The sequence below is a fragment of the Montipora foliosa genome, chromosome 4 (assembly GCF_036669935.1).
Source record: "Montipora foliosa isolate CH-2021 chromosome 4, ASM3666993v2, whole genome shotgun sequence".
NCBI lineage: Eukaryota > Metazoa > Cnidaria > Anthozoa > Scleractinia > Acroporidae > Montipora > Montipora foliosa.
In genome coordinates, this window is record NC_090872.1 from 30,180,132 (window position 1) to 30,195,131 (window position 15,000).

Here is a 15,000-nt window from a genome sequence, read left to right on the forward strand (position 1 = left end):
ATAGCTATCACAAAGAAGAACTCTCGAAGTAGAAGAGGCTCCAACAAGGATATTGGAGGCATTGTACCCTTTGCCTATAGAATAATGTTAACAACAAACTGTAAGACCATCACAACAAGGCCAAATTTAATTAAAGGGCATCAACTCTTTGTCCTGCACTATAAAACCTAAGGAATTTTAAAGCACTGACAGCAAACCCTGAGACACACCTTCCAATGAGAGTCCACAGTGCGTTGCCACATCAGTCTGGGAGACAGACATCCAAATCGCAAGTAAGGGCTAAGATGCGTTGCAGATGAAGGCATTGATGCTTCACTCAGTGGTTCATTCTCAAAGTCATTCTTCACAAGCTGAACAAATCAAAAAAAACAACACATACTACTATCACCAAACTTCCCATTAATAGCACAGCTCTGCGCACCAAAGGCAACCACACAGAGCACCATGGTTTAAGATGGTAACCCATCGATGCAAGAAAGTTTGGTTTAGTTATGACGTCATCATGTGACCATCCATCCATACTTTTCATGTTCAATACATGAAATGATGCAATGCTGTAACCAACGTTTTTTGGTGGGAAGTTGCATGGCCAGCATACTTCATTTCACACTACGTTTTAGTAAAACAAACAAAAACTTTAAAGGCAACCAAAAAACAAGCTACCGGTTTTCAATGTGTCACCCAACGAGGTATATAAAGAAGAAAAAAAGACAGAGAGAAAAAAAAACCAGTAAGCAGGTGACGAATAAGCGATGATCAAAATGAAAGAAAGCGACTGAGAGGTAAAAATATCTGCGACAAAAAAAACAGGACAGAGAGAGAGAGAGAGAGCAAGAAAGAGCCCGGACAAAGAAACGAGCAGCCAACGAAAGGGCAAGCACGAACACAAGAGAAAACAGCCCAAATAATGGTGATGAAAAACGGTGAAGAGAGACAGAGAGAGCAGTGAAAAGTAGACTAATAATAATCATTATTATTATTTACAGTAATGACCAGGATGGACTAGTTGTATATATATGGTAAGCTGACTACTTAAAGAAATATCTGAAAACAAAATATTTATAATCAAGGACTTCCGCTTTGAGGCATGCCTAAATATAAATCAAGCCATAAACATTATTTTGATTACCTATATACGTATTATTTTATCATTTACCTTTTCTTCAAAGAGCACAAGTCTTCTCAGGGCTTCTTGTTCTCCACCTTTCCAAAGATATCCACTTGTCACCAATCTAACGTCCTTCACTCCAAGATCACTCAATTCAGGTACTCCAAAGTTGGCTTGATGATCTGCAGCTACAGGTGTAACACAACATCCAAACAACTGTCTGTCCACTTCTTTCACTGGACTGGGAACTGTCAGCCCATTCTCTTTCAGAACTCCAACAAAGTCTTCAAACACCATGGGTGCAATGCCATGATTTGCATGTAAAATGTCCCCTGGCTCATAAAGCGTATGAGATGTTTTGCTTAACACTTCAATTCCAGCTTCCTCAGCTATGTGCCGGATCACAGAATCTCTTTGTGCACCAAATGGTTCAATATCACTTTCAAAGCTAAGGCGTGTCACTCCCCATTCTTCAAACAGCTTTGGCAGTATCTCCACATCCCTCCCACGTACTACAAACAGACGTGATCCAAGCCCAGCCAGTTGGTTATCCAAATCTCTTAGACACTCAAGTAGGAATTCCCAGCGATTGGGAGAGATCTTGCTTTCCCTTGCTGCTTTTGTGTCCAGTACATACACAGGATAAAATGTACCACTGTCTTCAAGACAGGCATGGAGTGTTGGGTTGTCATGCAGCCTCAGGTCTTTTCTAAACAAATGCACACTTGTGTGTCCTCTTTCATCCACTATAAAAGAAACACAAACCATGAGGCACATTGGCTCTTCTATAATGTGTGGATCTCTTCAGCCTACACCATCTCTAAACTATTAACATACCTTCAATGCTTTCACCAACGCTCTCAGCTAGCTCTTTTAGCCTCTGTACGCAGACTCTCCTTTGCTCCTCATGGTCAACTACAGGTAATGGATAGTCTTTACCCACCAAACATCCAGCAGCTTTCTGTACAGATTCTGGAGCTTTCCACGGCTCAAACACATATTCCACTGGTATGTCCTTGACTTCAGGCACATATTTCCTAAAGTCAACATTATGAAGAACAAAAAGAATATTAATGCTCCTTATTCATACTACAGAGTTCACACAACAACAACAATTATAATTGCTTTGTTTTAAAACCAATGTAAATCCCCATTGCCATCACCTGACATATTCTCCAGTTGGGTCAATCTTCTTTCCGACTTCCACCGGGCAGAACCATGGTACATGACCTTTCACAAAGGTTCCTCCTGACAGCCACAACCAATTTCCAACATTAAGACTCCACTCTGCATCCAACTGGAGCTCATCGAACACCTTAAAATCAAATTTCACCTGTTAGCACTGAACGTTTTCTCGAAGTCCAATTCTTAGAAGAAAGGTTTTTCCCCCACAAAATTCCTCAAAATATCAAAGGTATAGCAAACAGTCTTTTGCAAGAGTCATTTCAATGCTGAATCATTCCTACCTTATATCCCTCCTCCCAGTTTATCCAAAGACTACCTCGGGTCAAGAAACATCCCACAGCCTGCCGAGCAAAATGAGGAATCCACCCCTCTTCATGCAACTGTCTCATCACTGCATCGATCCATGGGAAGCCTGTCTTACCCTAGTGAAACACAAAATCATGTAAGCAATGATTAGTACATGTAAGTTCCACACCCTGGAAAGCTGCCATGTATGTTATAATAATTATCTTGAATCAACACTCAGTTTCAATGCCTTTGTTTTTTTACAAAGAAAAAAATTCTACTAGAGATTTTTCTACTTTAAATAAATGTGACCCTATTTGGGAAAAGGGGGATTAAGGTGAATTTAGAAAACAACGTTTTAACGCGTTTAATCGCGTTCGTTGAAATGGGTGGAAACGCATTTTGTATGCGTTTAAACGGTTTAGAGTATTTACCGGTTTTTCTGATCAGCGAATTGATTTTTTCGGAACTTTCTTGGTATTCATGAACAGGCTTTCCATCGGATAGTCTTAATTTATTTGTTACAAATTCTTTCAGTTGTCGCTATAATAATATAATTATTGTCGGACTGCGAGAGAAGTAGCAAACGATTTAACGAAAGCAAGAGCCGTTTTTCGCTATCTTTGTGACCGGTACCTTCCGGTGTGATTTAGAATGGCTCGAAGTTGAGGCTTTGCCCGAGGACGCTGAATATATCTGCTCTCGTTCGCTCATGAAATAGGTTTCCTCTGCCAACTGCAAATCACCCGCGAATGTTTCGGGAAGGTTGGATGGGTTCAGAGAAGTATGAGCTTTGCTTTTTTTGTTATTTCAGAGGTTTGAAAGGGCTATCATATCGTTGCAAGTTATCGTGCTTGTGTCTTGGCGCTTCACTATCTGCCTATTCAACCCCTTTTCATTATCGCAAATCATAAACAAACAGGAAATTAAACAAACTGATGTATCCTTTTGACAAGTACTAAATGACCAAAAAGTCTAAAATTTCAAAAGGTTGCATGACTGATCGCGACAAATCTGTAGATCAGTTTATTCCTTTTAAGCGGTAAATAGCGAGTCATCGATCAATTTCTTTCCTAATGGCTTGAATGTAACACTTTATATGCAGCTTTAGTTGAGCTCTCTCATGATGGTACGAGTTCTTTTATCTTCGTTCGGTTACTTGGGCCTTGGTCGTCGCCGGGGTCGTCGCTCAGAGTCGGAAGACAGCCGCTATGTCAACTGCCTTGATCAAACATGAATAAAGGAAAAATGGTGGTAAATTTTGCATGTGAAGAATGCCTCAGCTGGTAACCCCAATGCATAATTTTATTTGATTGATTTATAAGTGTTTGCGACTCTACTAAGACCAAGATGAACAGCATTCAACAATCAAACTTCTGTTTTACATTTCTACAACAGGACCGCACATGGCAAGAGAAACCTACTACTGATGACCCTCGGTAATCACAGGGTACACATCAACGCAAACTTGTGCTTAATACCATCTTGAAAATTCATTTGTACATTCCTCACTTCATTTGAAACAAATTTCTATTGTTTATGCTCATGATTTACCGTTAGAGTCGCTAAGTAAGTGTTTTGTTTTGTTCCTCAGAGAACGCCGCCAATTTAGGTTGGACTAATTCGCATTTCTTCTCTTTTCCGAGTACTTGCAACGACTAAAACAATCAAGATTTCGATGGTTTGTCGAGCTGCATTGTTTTAAATAAATCACAGTTAACCCCAGATGACACCCAATAATAATATAATTTATAGCAAGCAGCCATTTAATTATGCGCTCACTAAAGGTAAATTAACAGCGTTTAAACGCGTCGTTTGTGTAAAGCTTTTCCGTTTTTTTCGCGTTTTTTTGTTATTCACCTTAATCCCCCTTTTCCTAAATAAGGTCAAAAATTTGTTTTTTTAAATTCCCATACTACTACATTGCAACATTAATCACTTACTCTCTCTGAAATCCAGTGATTGATAAGCACTTTAACCCTTTTCCGACTTAGTCTGTCTAATGCCTGACATTTCAATTGTCCAAGGGGGCAGCTGAAGCCTCTGCTTTTAATTTCATTTGTCATTTTGAAGATCAAAATTGATTGCTTTTCATTCCTAGGTATTTACTAGGCGAGACAAAGACAATAATTCCTGGACATATCATCCCTCTCAAGGTTTGCCTTCTCAAGCATCCTAAAAATTAATAGCCCTTGCCAGTTGAATGTATCTCTCGTGTACAAACCTCTTTCCACCTGCGAAGCCCCTCTGGGTTTTCCTCCCAAGGATATTGACAGGACACAGGATTATCAGCCATTTTATGCAAGCTTGGATTGGTGCAGCCCATCAGAAACAAAAACTCGCGAACCAAGAGAGGCTCGTGCAAGGACAGTGAAGGCATTTTTTCCTTTGCCTGTTCAGAAATCCATTTAACGATAACTATAATTATTATGTTATTTGAAATGGTTCTTCCCAAAAACATACACACAACAAACAAAATCATTGAAAGGCATGCATGTTTAACCCTTTGAAACCTAAACTAGCCTAAACCAGCCAGACTTGATATTTTTACTCCCGCTAACGCCAGACGATTATTTTTACTCATCAATGGGGAACGCCTGGGAATCAATGGGTTAAGGACGGTGCCTACCATTGTTATTGCGCATCTCAAGATACTTGGATTTCCTATTGCTAGTGCTTATTAATACAGGGATTTTTTTGCGCGTTTCAAAACTATGCGGAGCAAGCAGGACTTAACAAGTGATCTTGGTATCCAAAAAGAATCTTGGTATCCAAAAAGAAAATTGCAGCTAACTATGCATTTTTCAGAGATGACTGAGCTTCAATTTGGAAAACAACACCATACATTGCTTTGTATTTTAACACTTTTTACATTAAAATTGTCGATTAATTATCTTCGAAAAATGCGTGGTTGCCCCCAATTTCCTTTTTGGATTTCAATAACAGTTGTTAAGATCTGCTTTTCCCACACATTCAGTAAACCGCACAAAAATACCTTTGAATTAGTAGGCACCGTCAATAAAGAACGGGTTATAGACCAATGAGAGATTGAAGTGATCCTCACACTTATCTGGACAATTTTCAGGCAAGCAAATGTCTCTTACGGACACACGTCAAAAAATCAGGTGGCTCCAACGGTATTCAAACTCATGACCCCTTGCATACAGATGTGACGCTCCACCAACTGAGCCATGGAGCCACTCAATTTGCAAACATTTAGAGAACGCAATGCTTAATATGCAGAGCCATGCAAATTCTCAAAGACTCTAACACAAATGCATTAAGGCAATTGTCTAGATCATGGATGGTTAGATTCACACCTTCCAGTAAGTGTCACTGATGCGATGCCACATTACTCTTGAAGACAGACATCCAAATCGCAGGTAGGGGCTGAGATGAGTTGCAGATGAAGACATCGACGCTCCACTCAGTGGCTCATCCTCAAAGTCATTCTTCACAAGCTGCACATAAAAAAGAAAGACAAACTATCACCCAATTTGCCCTTATAAATGAGCCAAATACCTTCCTGCCTTCCAAGTTCACCATTTACCTGTTTTTGCAATAGCTCAAGTTTTCTCAGGGCCTCTTGTTCTCCCCCTTTCCAAAGATATGCACTTGTCACCGATCGGATGTCCTTCACTCCAAGATCACTCAATTCAGGTACTCCAAAGTTGGCTTGATGATCTGCAGCTACAGGTGTAACACAACATCCAATTAACTGTCTGTCCACTTCTTTCACTGGACTGGGAACTGTCAGCCCATTCTCTTTCAGAACGCCAACAAAGTCTTCAAACACCATGGGTGCAATGCCACGATTTGCACGTAAAATGTCCCCTGGCTCGTATAGCGTATGAGATGTTTTGCTTAACACTTCAATTCCAGCTTCCTCAGCTATGTGCCGGATCACAGAATCTCTTTGTGCACCAAATGGTTCAATGTCACTTTCAAAGCTAAGGCGTGTCACTCCCCATTCTGCAAACAGCTTTGGCAGGATCTCCACATCCCTCCCACGTACAACAAACAGACGTGATCCAAGCCCAGCTAGTTGATTATCCAAATCTCTTAGACACTCAAGTAAGAAGTTCCAGCGATTGGGAGAGATCTTGCTTTCCCTTGCTGCTTTTGTGTCCAGTACATACACGGGGTAAAATGTACCGCTGTCTTCAAGACAGGCACGGAGTGTTGGGTTGTCATGCAGCCTCAGGTCTTTTCTAAACAAATGCACACTTGTGTGTCCTCTTTCATCCACTATAAAAGAAACACAAACCATGAGGCACATTGGCTCTTCTATAATGTGTGGATATTATTCAGCCTACACCATCTCTAAACTATTAACATACCTCCAACGCTCTCACCAATGCTCTCAGCTAGCTCTTTTAGCCTCTGTACACAGACTCTCCTTTGCTCCTCATGGTCAACTACAGGCAATGGATAGTGTGTACCAAGCAAACATCCAGCAGCTTGCTGTACACATTCTGGTGCTTTCCAAGGCTCAAAGACATAATCCGTGGGCAGGTCTTTAACTTCAGGTACATATTTCCTGCATGGGGAGAAACATTGTTTTTATTTGGTTGTTTGTAATAGCCATCGCTGTTTCCACATTGGCAATGCCAAAACCAATGAGATAAGCAATGCTAAATGTGTCTGACCTAGTTTCCACTGTATGCCCTGTACACATTAATTTTATCTCAGAAATTTATTTACTAATAGATTGTCCCCAATGTGATTGTTTGTAAAACAATTACGTTGTTTAATATAAGGTGATTCCCAAGAAATAAAGCTTGCCATACAGTGTAAACTTTGCACAGTGTTGTTACATGTTAAGGAGATGATAAAACTGTGATAAAAAAGGGGGGTCACCGAACTTGTTCCCATGGTACGACACTGACAAATATATCAATAGCTATTTAAGCCACTTTGGCAATTGCCACACAATCCCAATATTGGACAAATCAGACTAGCTCAATTTTATAAATGTAATCCCCGATGTAACGCAGAGCCTCGTGTCGTTCTATGGTCAATTCACATATGTACCTCAAAAATGTATTTGAATGCCTTTGTGAGTACTTCACACTCCAAAATAGAATACAATTTTATGAAATTGCCAAAGAACTGGCCATAGATTTATGCTGACTTTTTTACAACTGCGTGAAGACAGCATTCCCATCAAAAATATGAAACAAAAAATGGGGGTCACCATACTTGTTCAGGAGATAATAGCCATTCCTTGAGAGATTAAGCTGGGCGTCAATGAAAAAGCACCATTTTATCGCACCAATGACGCAAGAAATTATACACAGTAGGGATGTGCAATGCAAAACCAGGGAATCACCTTATATGAGGTTATTTACATAAATGTACAGTTGTCAACTTCAATGTCGCTATTATTATACAGTTGTACCTGGTGTACTCTCCCTTTGGATCTATCTTCTTCGCAGTTTCAACAGGGCAAAAGATAGGCAATCTGTTTTGATCAAAAGCACTTCCAGAAATCCACAGCCAGCTCCCTGCATTCAGGCTCCACTCAGCATCCAACTGCAGCTCTCCAAAGACCTGATAATGTGTAGTAATATTATCAGCTCATTCAATCATGCAGTGAAGACAGAGAGTAAGCAAATGTAACCTATGGCAATCACCCAAAAGTTCATGTGGCTGTTGCAGAAGAGGGCAATTTTCTGGCCAAAAGAACTGTCCACCTGATACTTACCTTTTGTTAACCACCACTTTTTGCACATTTGGTGAAGGTTAGTGCACAATTCTATGACCAGATAAGGATGTGGACACTACATGTAATGCTGTTCCTCACAATAAATATACCGGTACCTCTTTGTACAATAAACAAGTTCTTGTCTTTGACTAGAAAAATCAAGTGCAAACAATGATGTGGTCAGAAAACATCCAGGGAAATCCTTATGTTCGTAAGGCAATCTTCATAAGAAAGGGTTACAGTCCTTACATGAATTTGATGAAATTACTAAGGCTGCCCTTTCTCTTCAGGCCTTCTGATATTACGCGATGGTGCGATTTCGCACAATTGACCTCAAATCGCATCCGATCGCACAATTCACGAAAAATCGCACAAAATTCATAAAATGAAACATAAATCAACACGTTTCTTAGAAAATTCTGCATAAATACGCCATTTTTAAGATCACCTTCGATTTCGTAAACATTGGAAGTTCAAGGCTTTATTTTTCATGTCGGGGACCTGGTACGAGTCTCCTTCTATTGGTGCAACACGAACACGTCATTATATACACACCACTGAAATGACACAGTTGCCTTCTCTTATAGAAGAGATTTGTGAAAAATAAGCGAAGTTGTAAGTTTTTCGGCAAAATGTAGTTTCTTTCGTTGAAAACTGATAAAAACTTACTCATGGATAAGTTTGTTGTGAAAACGCTTGCTTTTTCTTCGACGAAGAAGGAAGTTCCCACCTTCTGCCCAATCTGACAGCTCACGATCGAGCAAGAAAGTACCTCACAGGCCACGTACACTCCACGTGGACGATGGACTGATGTTTTTCTCGTCGTGCAATATTAGGGCCTTTTATACAAGAGAAAATAAGCCGCAGCTGGCTCTGGCCACGGTGTACAAAATACGCAAAAGGAACTATTTATACGAATATATATTCCCAGGTCAATATAAGCCGCAGCTTGACAAAGACGTGAACGTAGATTTTGTACCATTTATACGGGGTGAACATTCGAGTCTTCTGTAAGCCGCGGCCAGAGAAAGCCGCGGCTTATTTTCTCTCGTATAAATGGGGGTATGGCCCTATTGTGATTGACCATCTTCGGAAGTTCGTGGTGGACGAGCACCTTGATCATTCATTTGACATGTTAGCTGTGTCCTTTCAACTTTTAACGTGGTGCACCGGCAGTGCAGAAGACCTCATTTTTTTTATTTATCCCAACTAATGTCGATCGAGATACATAATTACTGTTCCTTTGTGTTCAAAATGTCTTAAGGGCAGCAAAAAAAGTGTTTTTCTTAACCTGAAACCTTATAAAACAAGCTTAAAATTGCTGAGAAAAAAATCGCATAATTTACATTATTTATCGCATAATTTGCCTTTCTAATAGCACAATCTGCCCTGAAAAAATCGCGTAATTTGCATTTTTTAATCGCACCCTATCAGAAGGCCTGTCTCTTTGATCATCTGAAGACTCTGAGTCTACCCAGAGTTCCACCCATAACTTTCATGCTGTGTTACATATCAGCCATTAGTATTTAAAGGTTTCTTAAAATGACTATACAATTGTATATAGACCTCAAACTGTAGTGGGGAATACGGATCTCTTTGATACAACTTCTGACTTCACAACTACCAGGAACATCTTCGACCTTACTTGTAAAATAGTCTTAACAAGCAATGCTTTGGGTAGGGTCGTAACTCTTTTTGAACACTATATTTCATTGGCTGTATAGTGTCCTACTTCCTATTATTGTCTGTGCTAAATCCATTATTATCTTTGTTCATTCTATTGTTCTTGTGGCCAATCCTGAAGCTCGCTCAATGAGGTACAGTGTACAACACAACCCAAAGCTTTGGTTGTCTAACACATCATTACAGTCTACAATACTAGAGGCCACAATGTTCACTTGGCAATCTGAATATTCTTCACCTTGAAGCCTTCCTCCCAGCTGATCCACATGCAACCTTGTGTCAGGAAAGACCCAACAATTTGCCGCGCTAAGGATGGAATCCATCCCTCCTGTTGCAACTGCCGCATAATGGCATCAATAAATGGAAAGCCTGTCTTGCCCTGAAGGATAGAGATATTATAATAGACATCACCATCAAGAACAATCATGAAGCTGTATTTAATACCACTTAATAGTGATTGTCAAGATGGTATGGTACTTCCAGTGACGATGATGATGATGATGATGATGATGATGACCATTATATAGATAAAAACCACAGTAGCAAGAAAATGGTGATGACGATGATGATATCCACCTACCATTTTCCATTTCTCTACAGCAACAGCATTTTCTTCCCAGTTGATTTGCAAGCACAATGGGTTATTCTCCCTTTGGTTCAGAGTTGGATTGTTGCTACCGAGGACAAAATGGAAATCCCTCCTCAAAAGCCATGAGAACAGTGACAGTGGAGGCTTTTGATTTCTTGCCTAAATAATAGTTCAAATAAAACATTCACCACAAATTTAACACAAATTAATAACTCTAGCAATGGGAAATCATACCCAGACCACAAGCTGTGCATGACAAAAAGTAACATTTTCTGCCTTATCCATTCCTATGCAAGTGGAAAAACAAACTGTCTTATGACTAACATGCTGCTATTTTCTTGAGGAGCACACAGCTGCAGGGTTGCAGGAATTGCTGGCCATGGGAGCATTACTTGGTCGAGGGGCTGGCTCGCTGATTGGCCTCCAGTGGAATCCCCTGGACATGTAACAGGTACCCAACCTCCACTTACCGATGCAGTTGTTAAATTGTGCAACATAAACAGAAAATTTATGATGGAAATGTTTTTTTTTTAGGCAGAAATGTGCATCAGATTATGGCTAAACAAATTTAAGACAGGCAATTGCCCACAAGGTACATGTATTTATCAAGGCTACTGGTAATTGAATAGATTTTGCCAGCGTATTTGAATGGCTACCAAATGAATTATGATGCACACTGTAATAGCCATTTATCCCCTCTCCAAGATTGATGATCCATGGAATAGGCCATTTGCACCAAGAGGTCAAGTGACATAGTTTTCATGAAAATGAAAGCTATATGATTTTGCCTTCGAAAAACGATTAGTGGGTCATATCTTAAACATAATAATAGTGATTTGGTTTTTCAAACCTGCACCATTTTCTTAAAATTAGTAAGTTCCTCGCTGGTCACGTGACCGAAATGTGATTTTTAAAATTATGAATTACTTCTTTCTGAACACAAGCTTTGCACTTAAACTTCAAGGAGGATGTTGAAAAAATTATGTGCTAACGTTTACAGCACATCTGAGCGTAACTATTAAACGTTTAACAAGATATAAGCAAAAAGTAGTTTTGGCCGCCATATTGGAGGGCAAGAGTATGCCCTCCAACATGGTGGCCAATGCAAATCATACTGCTTTGTTGAAAAATCGAAGTGCCATAAAATATCTTCCTTAAATGCGTTTCCTCTCAAATTTCGGGTGTAAGCTAATTTTTATGTGCTCTGTCAATTTTTTGCATCTGCAAGATTCCAACTCATTGTTTAAAGGAAGCAATGGTCACGAGACCTCTTAGTGCAAGTGGCCTATTAAGTGTCAGCAACAGAGTAGAATGCTAGAGAGAGCTTTCTTGCCTAATGTTCAAATTATATTCTTGACAGCAAGATTGGAGTTACTGTACATGTAGTAAAATTAGTTTGCTAGTGGGATTTGTTCAAATACTTCAAATGAGAATGATAATAAATTACTACCATTTGCATCCATCCTTGAAGCGAGACAAATTTTGCGTGAAGTTTTACTTTTTAAATGTCAATGGTTTGTCCAGTTATGTGTCAATTTTGACCAATGAAACGTGGGCGGTTTATGTCTTAAAATTGACAACGTTTTTGGCGGCATACCAGGATGTTTTGTTCACATGCTCTCAAAGTTTTCAGGTTTTTCGTTAGAGCGTTCCGATTTTGCTTGACCGCCCTTACAACGTCTCTGCCAGTTTTGCAATGGAGACAAAAAAATTCAAAGTTTACAAGTTTGGAAGAGATAAATTACCATCCAGGAGTTGCTCCTAAAACACGGAAGAATGTGTGTGTAGAATGCCGAAGACACAGAAATATTTCCCCTTCAATCTTTCTAGTTTCACTTTGGTTTCAGCAGGTATCTCCTCTTGGTAAAGCATACCAAATTCCATATTTTGTCTTTTTGGAAACTCACAAGAGATAGATGTTTATAACTCTTCCAGACTCCATGGAAGATTCATAATCTCCACTCTCACAGAAAACATGAAAACTTCAAGAATGTGTGAACTAAACATGCTGGTATGCTGCCAAAAACATGGTCAATTTCACGACGTAACCGCCAATGTTTCATTGGTCAAAAGTGACACATAACCAGACAAACTGTTAATGCTTTAAAGGTAAAGCTTCGTGCAAAATTAGTCACACTTCAAGGATGGACACAAATGGTAGTATCCATTCACTGATAAGTGACAATTAAAATAAGACTATAACTTTACGTACACTCCTACAAAAACACGAATGGCATGACTGTATACATACAATTTGGTATGTTTCTGACAAAGCATGGTAATATGTCCTTGGAGAGAGGCACCCAAATCTAAGGTATGGACTAAGCCTGTCTGTGAATCCATGAAGGAATACTTCACTTGCAGAGTCCACTTGGAAATCAACATCCACCATCTAAAAACATTACAGGTGAACAATAAATACACGTAGACAGATTTGTTCAAAGCCAACCATCTCCACTCAAATGCTTTTAACTCAGATCTTGTTTGATGCAAACATAAATAATGAATATTTTTATTGACAGCAATATTTTTCACCATTTTTGCCTCAACATTTGATTTTTGTCTGCTGCCAACTGTACAGGAAGTTAGCAAACTGTCAATATTTTCAACCATTACAAATGAGCTGTGATGTGCAGGCCATGTATATGGAAAGCTATCAATTCCCTGATTTTGCAGTAAAAACCCTTTGCATTCACGTTTTGGTTGCTTTAAAAGTTTCTAAATAAAAATGGTCAAATGTTTGTTTCTATGGAACAGATTCTTTATATCTATACAAAATATTTTATTTCATGTGCACTTTAAATTAAGCCAAGGGTTTTGTTTGTCTTTGTTTTTTTTTCTTTTTTCACTGGATGACAAGAGAATACGAAGTGGAAAATGCTGATCATAGAGAAGTCAAAACTTCATTGGCTATGCATGGTATGAAATTGCAGTGTTCATAAAGTGCCAAAGCTCTTTGAGTCTGAATCACTTGGAAATCACAGTTTCCACAAAAGCTGGGAGGAACCTTGACTAAAGGGGGTCTAAGTTTACCAGTCAAAGAGTCGGCTTCTACAGTCATGTTATCGTTTCACCCTTTGCCTTCTAAGGGTGACACTGACAGATTTTACTCTGTCTAACACCACAAGATTTTACTTGTCAATAGGGTCCATTTCAGGGGTAAAAGGATATATCTCTAGGTTTATCTTAGCTGAGGTTTATACCCAAGACCCTACACTCTGCAGCCAGTTCTCTCTTTCATTATAAGAAGTTGCCCATGTCTTAGAGGTTCTATAATAGTAGCAGAAAGCTCTACAAATCTTCCACTCAACATGCAGCATACATAAATGTACAGGTACCTCTTGAAGGAATATGTCTAACTTCCGCAAGGCCTCTGACTCTCCACCAGGCCAAGTCTCCTGGCATGAACCCTTGGACCTTTCAATGCCCAGATCCTCGACTGATGGTATGCGGCAGTCCTCAAACATGTTCTTTTTGGGCAAAAGGGAAGCCAGCATATCATGACTTACTGTTCCCACAGGCGTTTCCGGTGGACCCAAGGTAGAAACAACATCAAGAAAGCTGTCAAATAGCTTTGGGGTCTCATTGTTGTTTGCCTTTATGACACCGTCAACATCATACAGAGTATGTGAAGTACAAGACACCACTTTCACTCCCACACTCTCAGCAAGATGAGTAATAACAGCATCTCGCTGTCTACTAAATGGCTCACTCTCACTCTCAAATGTTAGCTTGGTGATGTGCAAACATTTGATCAGCTTGGGTATGATTTCAGCAGGGTATCCCTGCACAACAAGCAGTTTAGAACCAATGCTTCTTAGACTGTGGTCCAAATCCTCTAAACATTCAATCAGGAAATTCCATCGGTTTGCAGAGATGTTTGTATCAGGGATAACAGGTGGTAGAATGTACACGGCAAAAAGACATGCGCTTCCTTTGATTGCCTCACACAAGGCTGGGTTGTCATGAAGCCGTAAATTTTTACGGAACCAGTGAAGTGCTGTGTTTGGTTTCGTGTCATCCATCACCTCACTGTAAAAAGAAATTATTACACGTAGATGTTTTTTAAACTGTAAAACAGAATCTAGCGATAGAATGACCAATCTTTAGAAATAATGCAGGCAAGCTAAAAAAGTAGCAAGCAGGAAACTAGACATGGAAAGGAAAGGAACTATATTTAAGTATCAAGTCCTTCTGGTGCAGGAGCACTAATTATATTGGGAACACTGTCAACTGAAATTAACAATCAACTCAAACCACGTAAAAATATATTAATGTTGGTTTTTGAGAAAAGGGGAAAACCGGAGTACCCGAGAAAAACCTCTCAACACAGAGTAGAGAACCAACAAACTCCACATATGACGCCAAGTCTGAGAAATGAATACAGGCCGCATTGGTGGGGGATTCGAGTGCTGTCACCACTGCTCCATCCCTGCACCCAAC

At 39.6% G+C, this 15,000-nt stretch overlaps 1 protein-coding gene across 11 annotated transcripts in view; it reads right to left on the bottom strand.

The window, feature by feature from the left end:
* LOC138000579 (uncharacterized) overlaps positions 1-15,000 on the bottom strand; it is a 49,541-nt gene that overhangs the window by 9,961 nt on the left and 24,580 nt on the right. For 5 of the 11 annotated variants that reach the window (XM_068847095.1, XM_068847094.1, XM_068847093.1 and 2 more), the window contains exons 2-16: positions 13,896-14,589; positions 12,809-12,949; positions 10,549-10,716; positions 10,207-10,347; positions 7,980-8,131; positions 6,919-7,118; positions 6,129-6,826; positions 5,899-6,039; positions 4,803-4,970; positions 2,575-2,715; positions 2,272-2,423; positions 1,946-2,145; positions 1,157-1,854; positions 210-350; positions 1-74 (exon numbers count right to left, since the gene is read on the bottom strand). The exon at positions 1-74 is cut by the window's left edge and continues 94 nt beyond it. In XM_068847095.1, coding sequence (XP_068703196.1) covers positions 1-74; positions 210-350; positions 1,157-1,854; positions 1,946-2,145; positions 2,272-2,423; positions 2,575-2,715; positions 4,803-4,970; positions 5,899-6,039; positions 6,129-6,826; positions 6,919-7,118; positions 7,980-8,131; positions 10,207-10,347; positions 10,549-10,716; positions 12,809-12,949; positions 13,896-14,582 — 3,902 coding nt within the window. In that variant the 5' untranslated portion in view covers positions 14,583-14,589. Of the gene's footprint in view, positions 75-209; positions 351-1,156; positions 1,855-1,945; positions 2,146-2,271; positions 2,424-2,574; positions 2,716-4,802; positions 4,971-5,898; positions 6,040-6,128; positions 6,827-6,918; positions 7,119-7,979; positions 8,132-10,206; positions 10,348-10,548; positions 10,717-12,808; positions 12,950-13,895; positions 14,590-14,867 lie in introns of all 11 variants that reach the window. The other 6 variants (XM_068847101.1, XM_068847099.1, XM_068847100.1 and 3 more) reach the window with 3 other exon arrangements.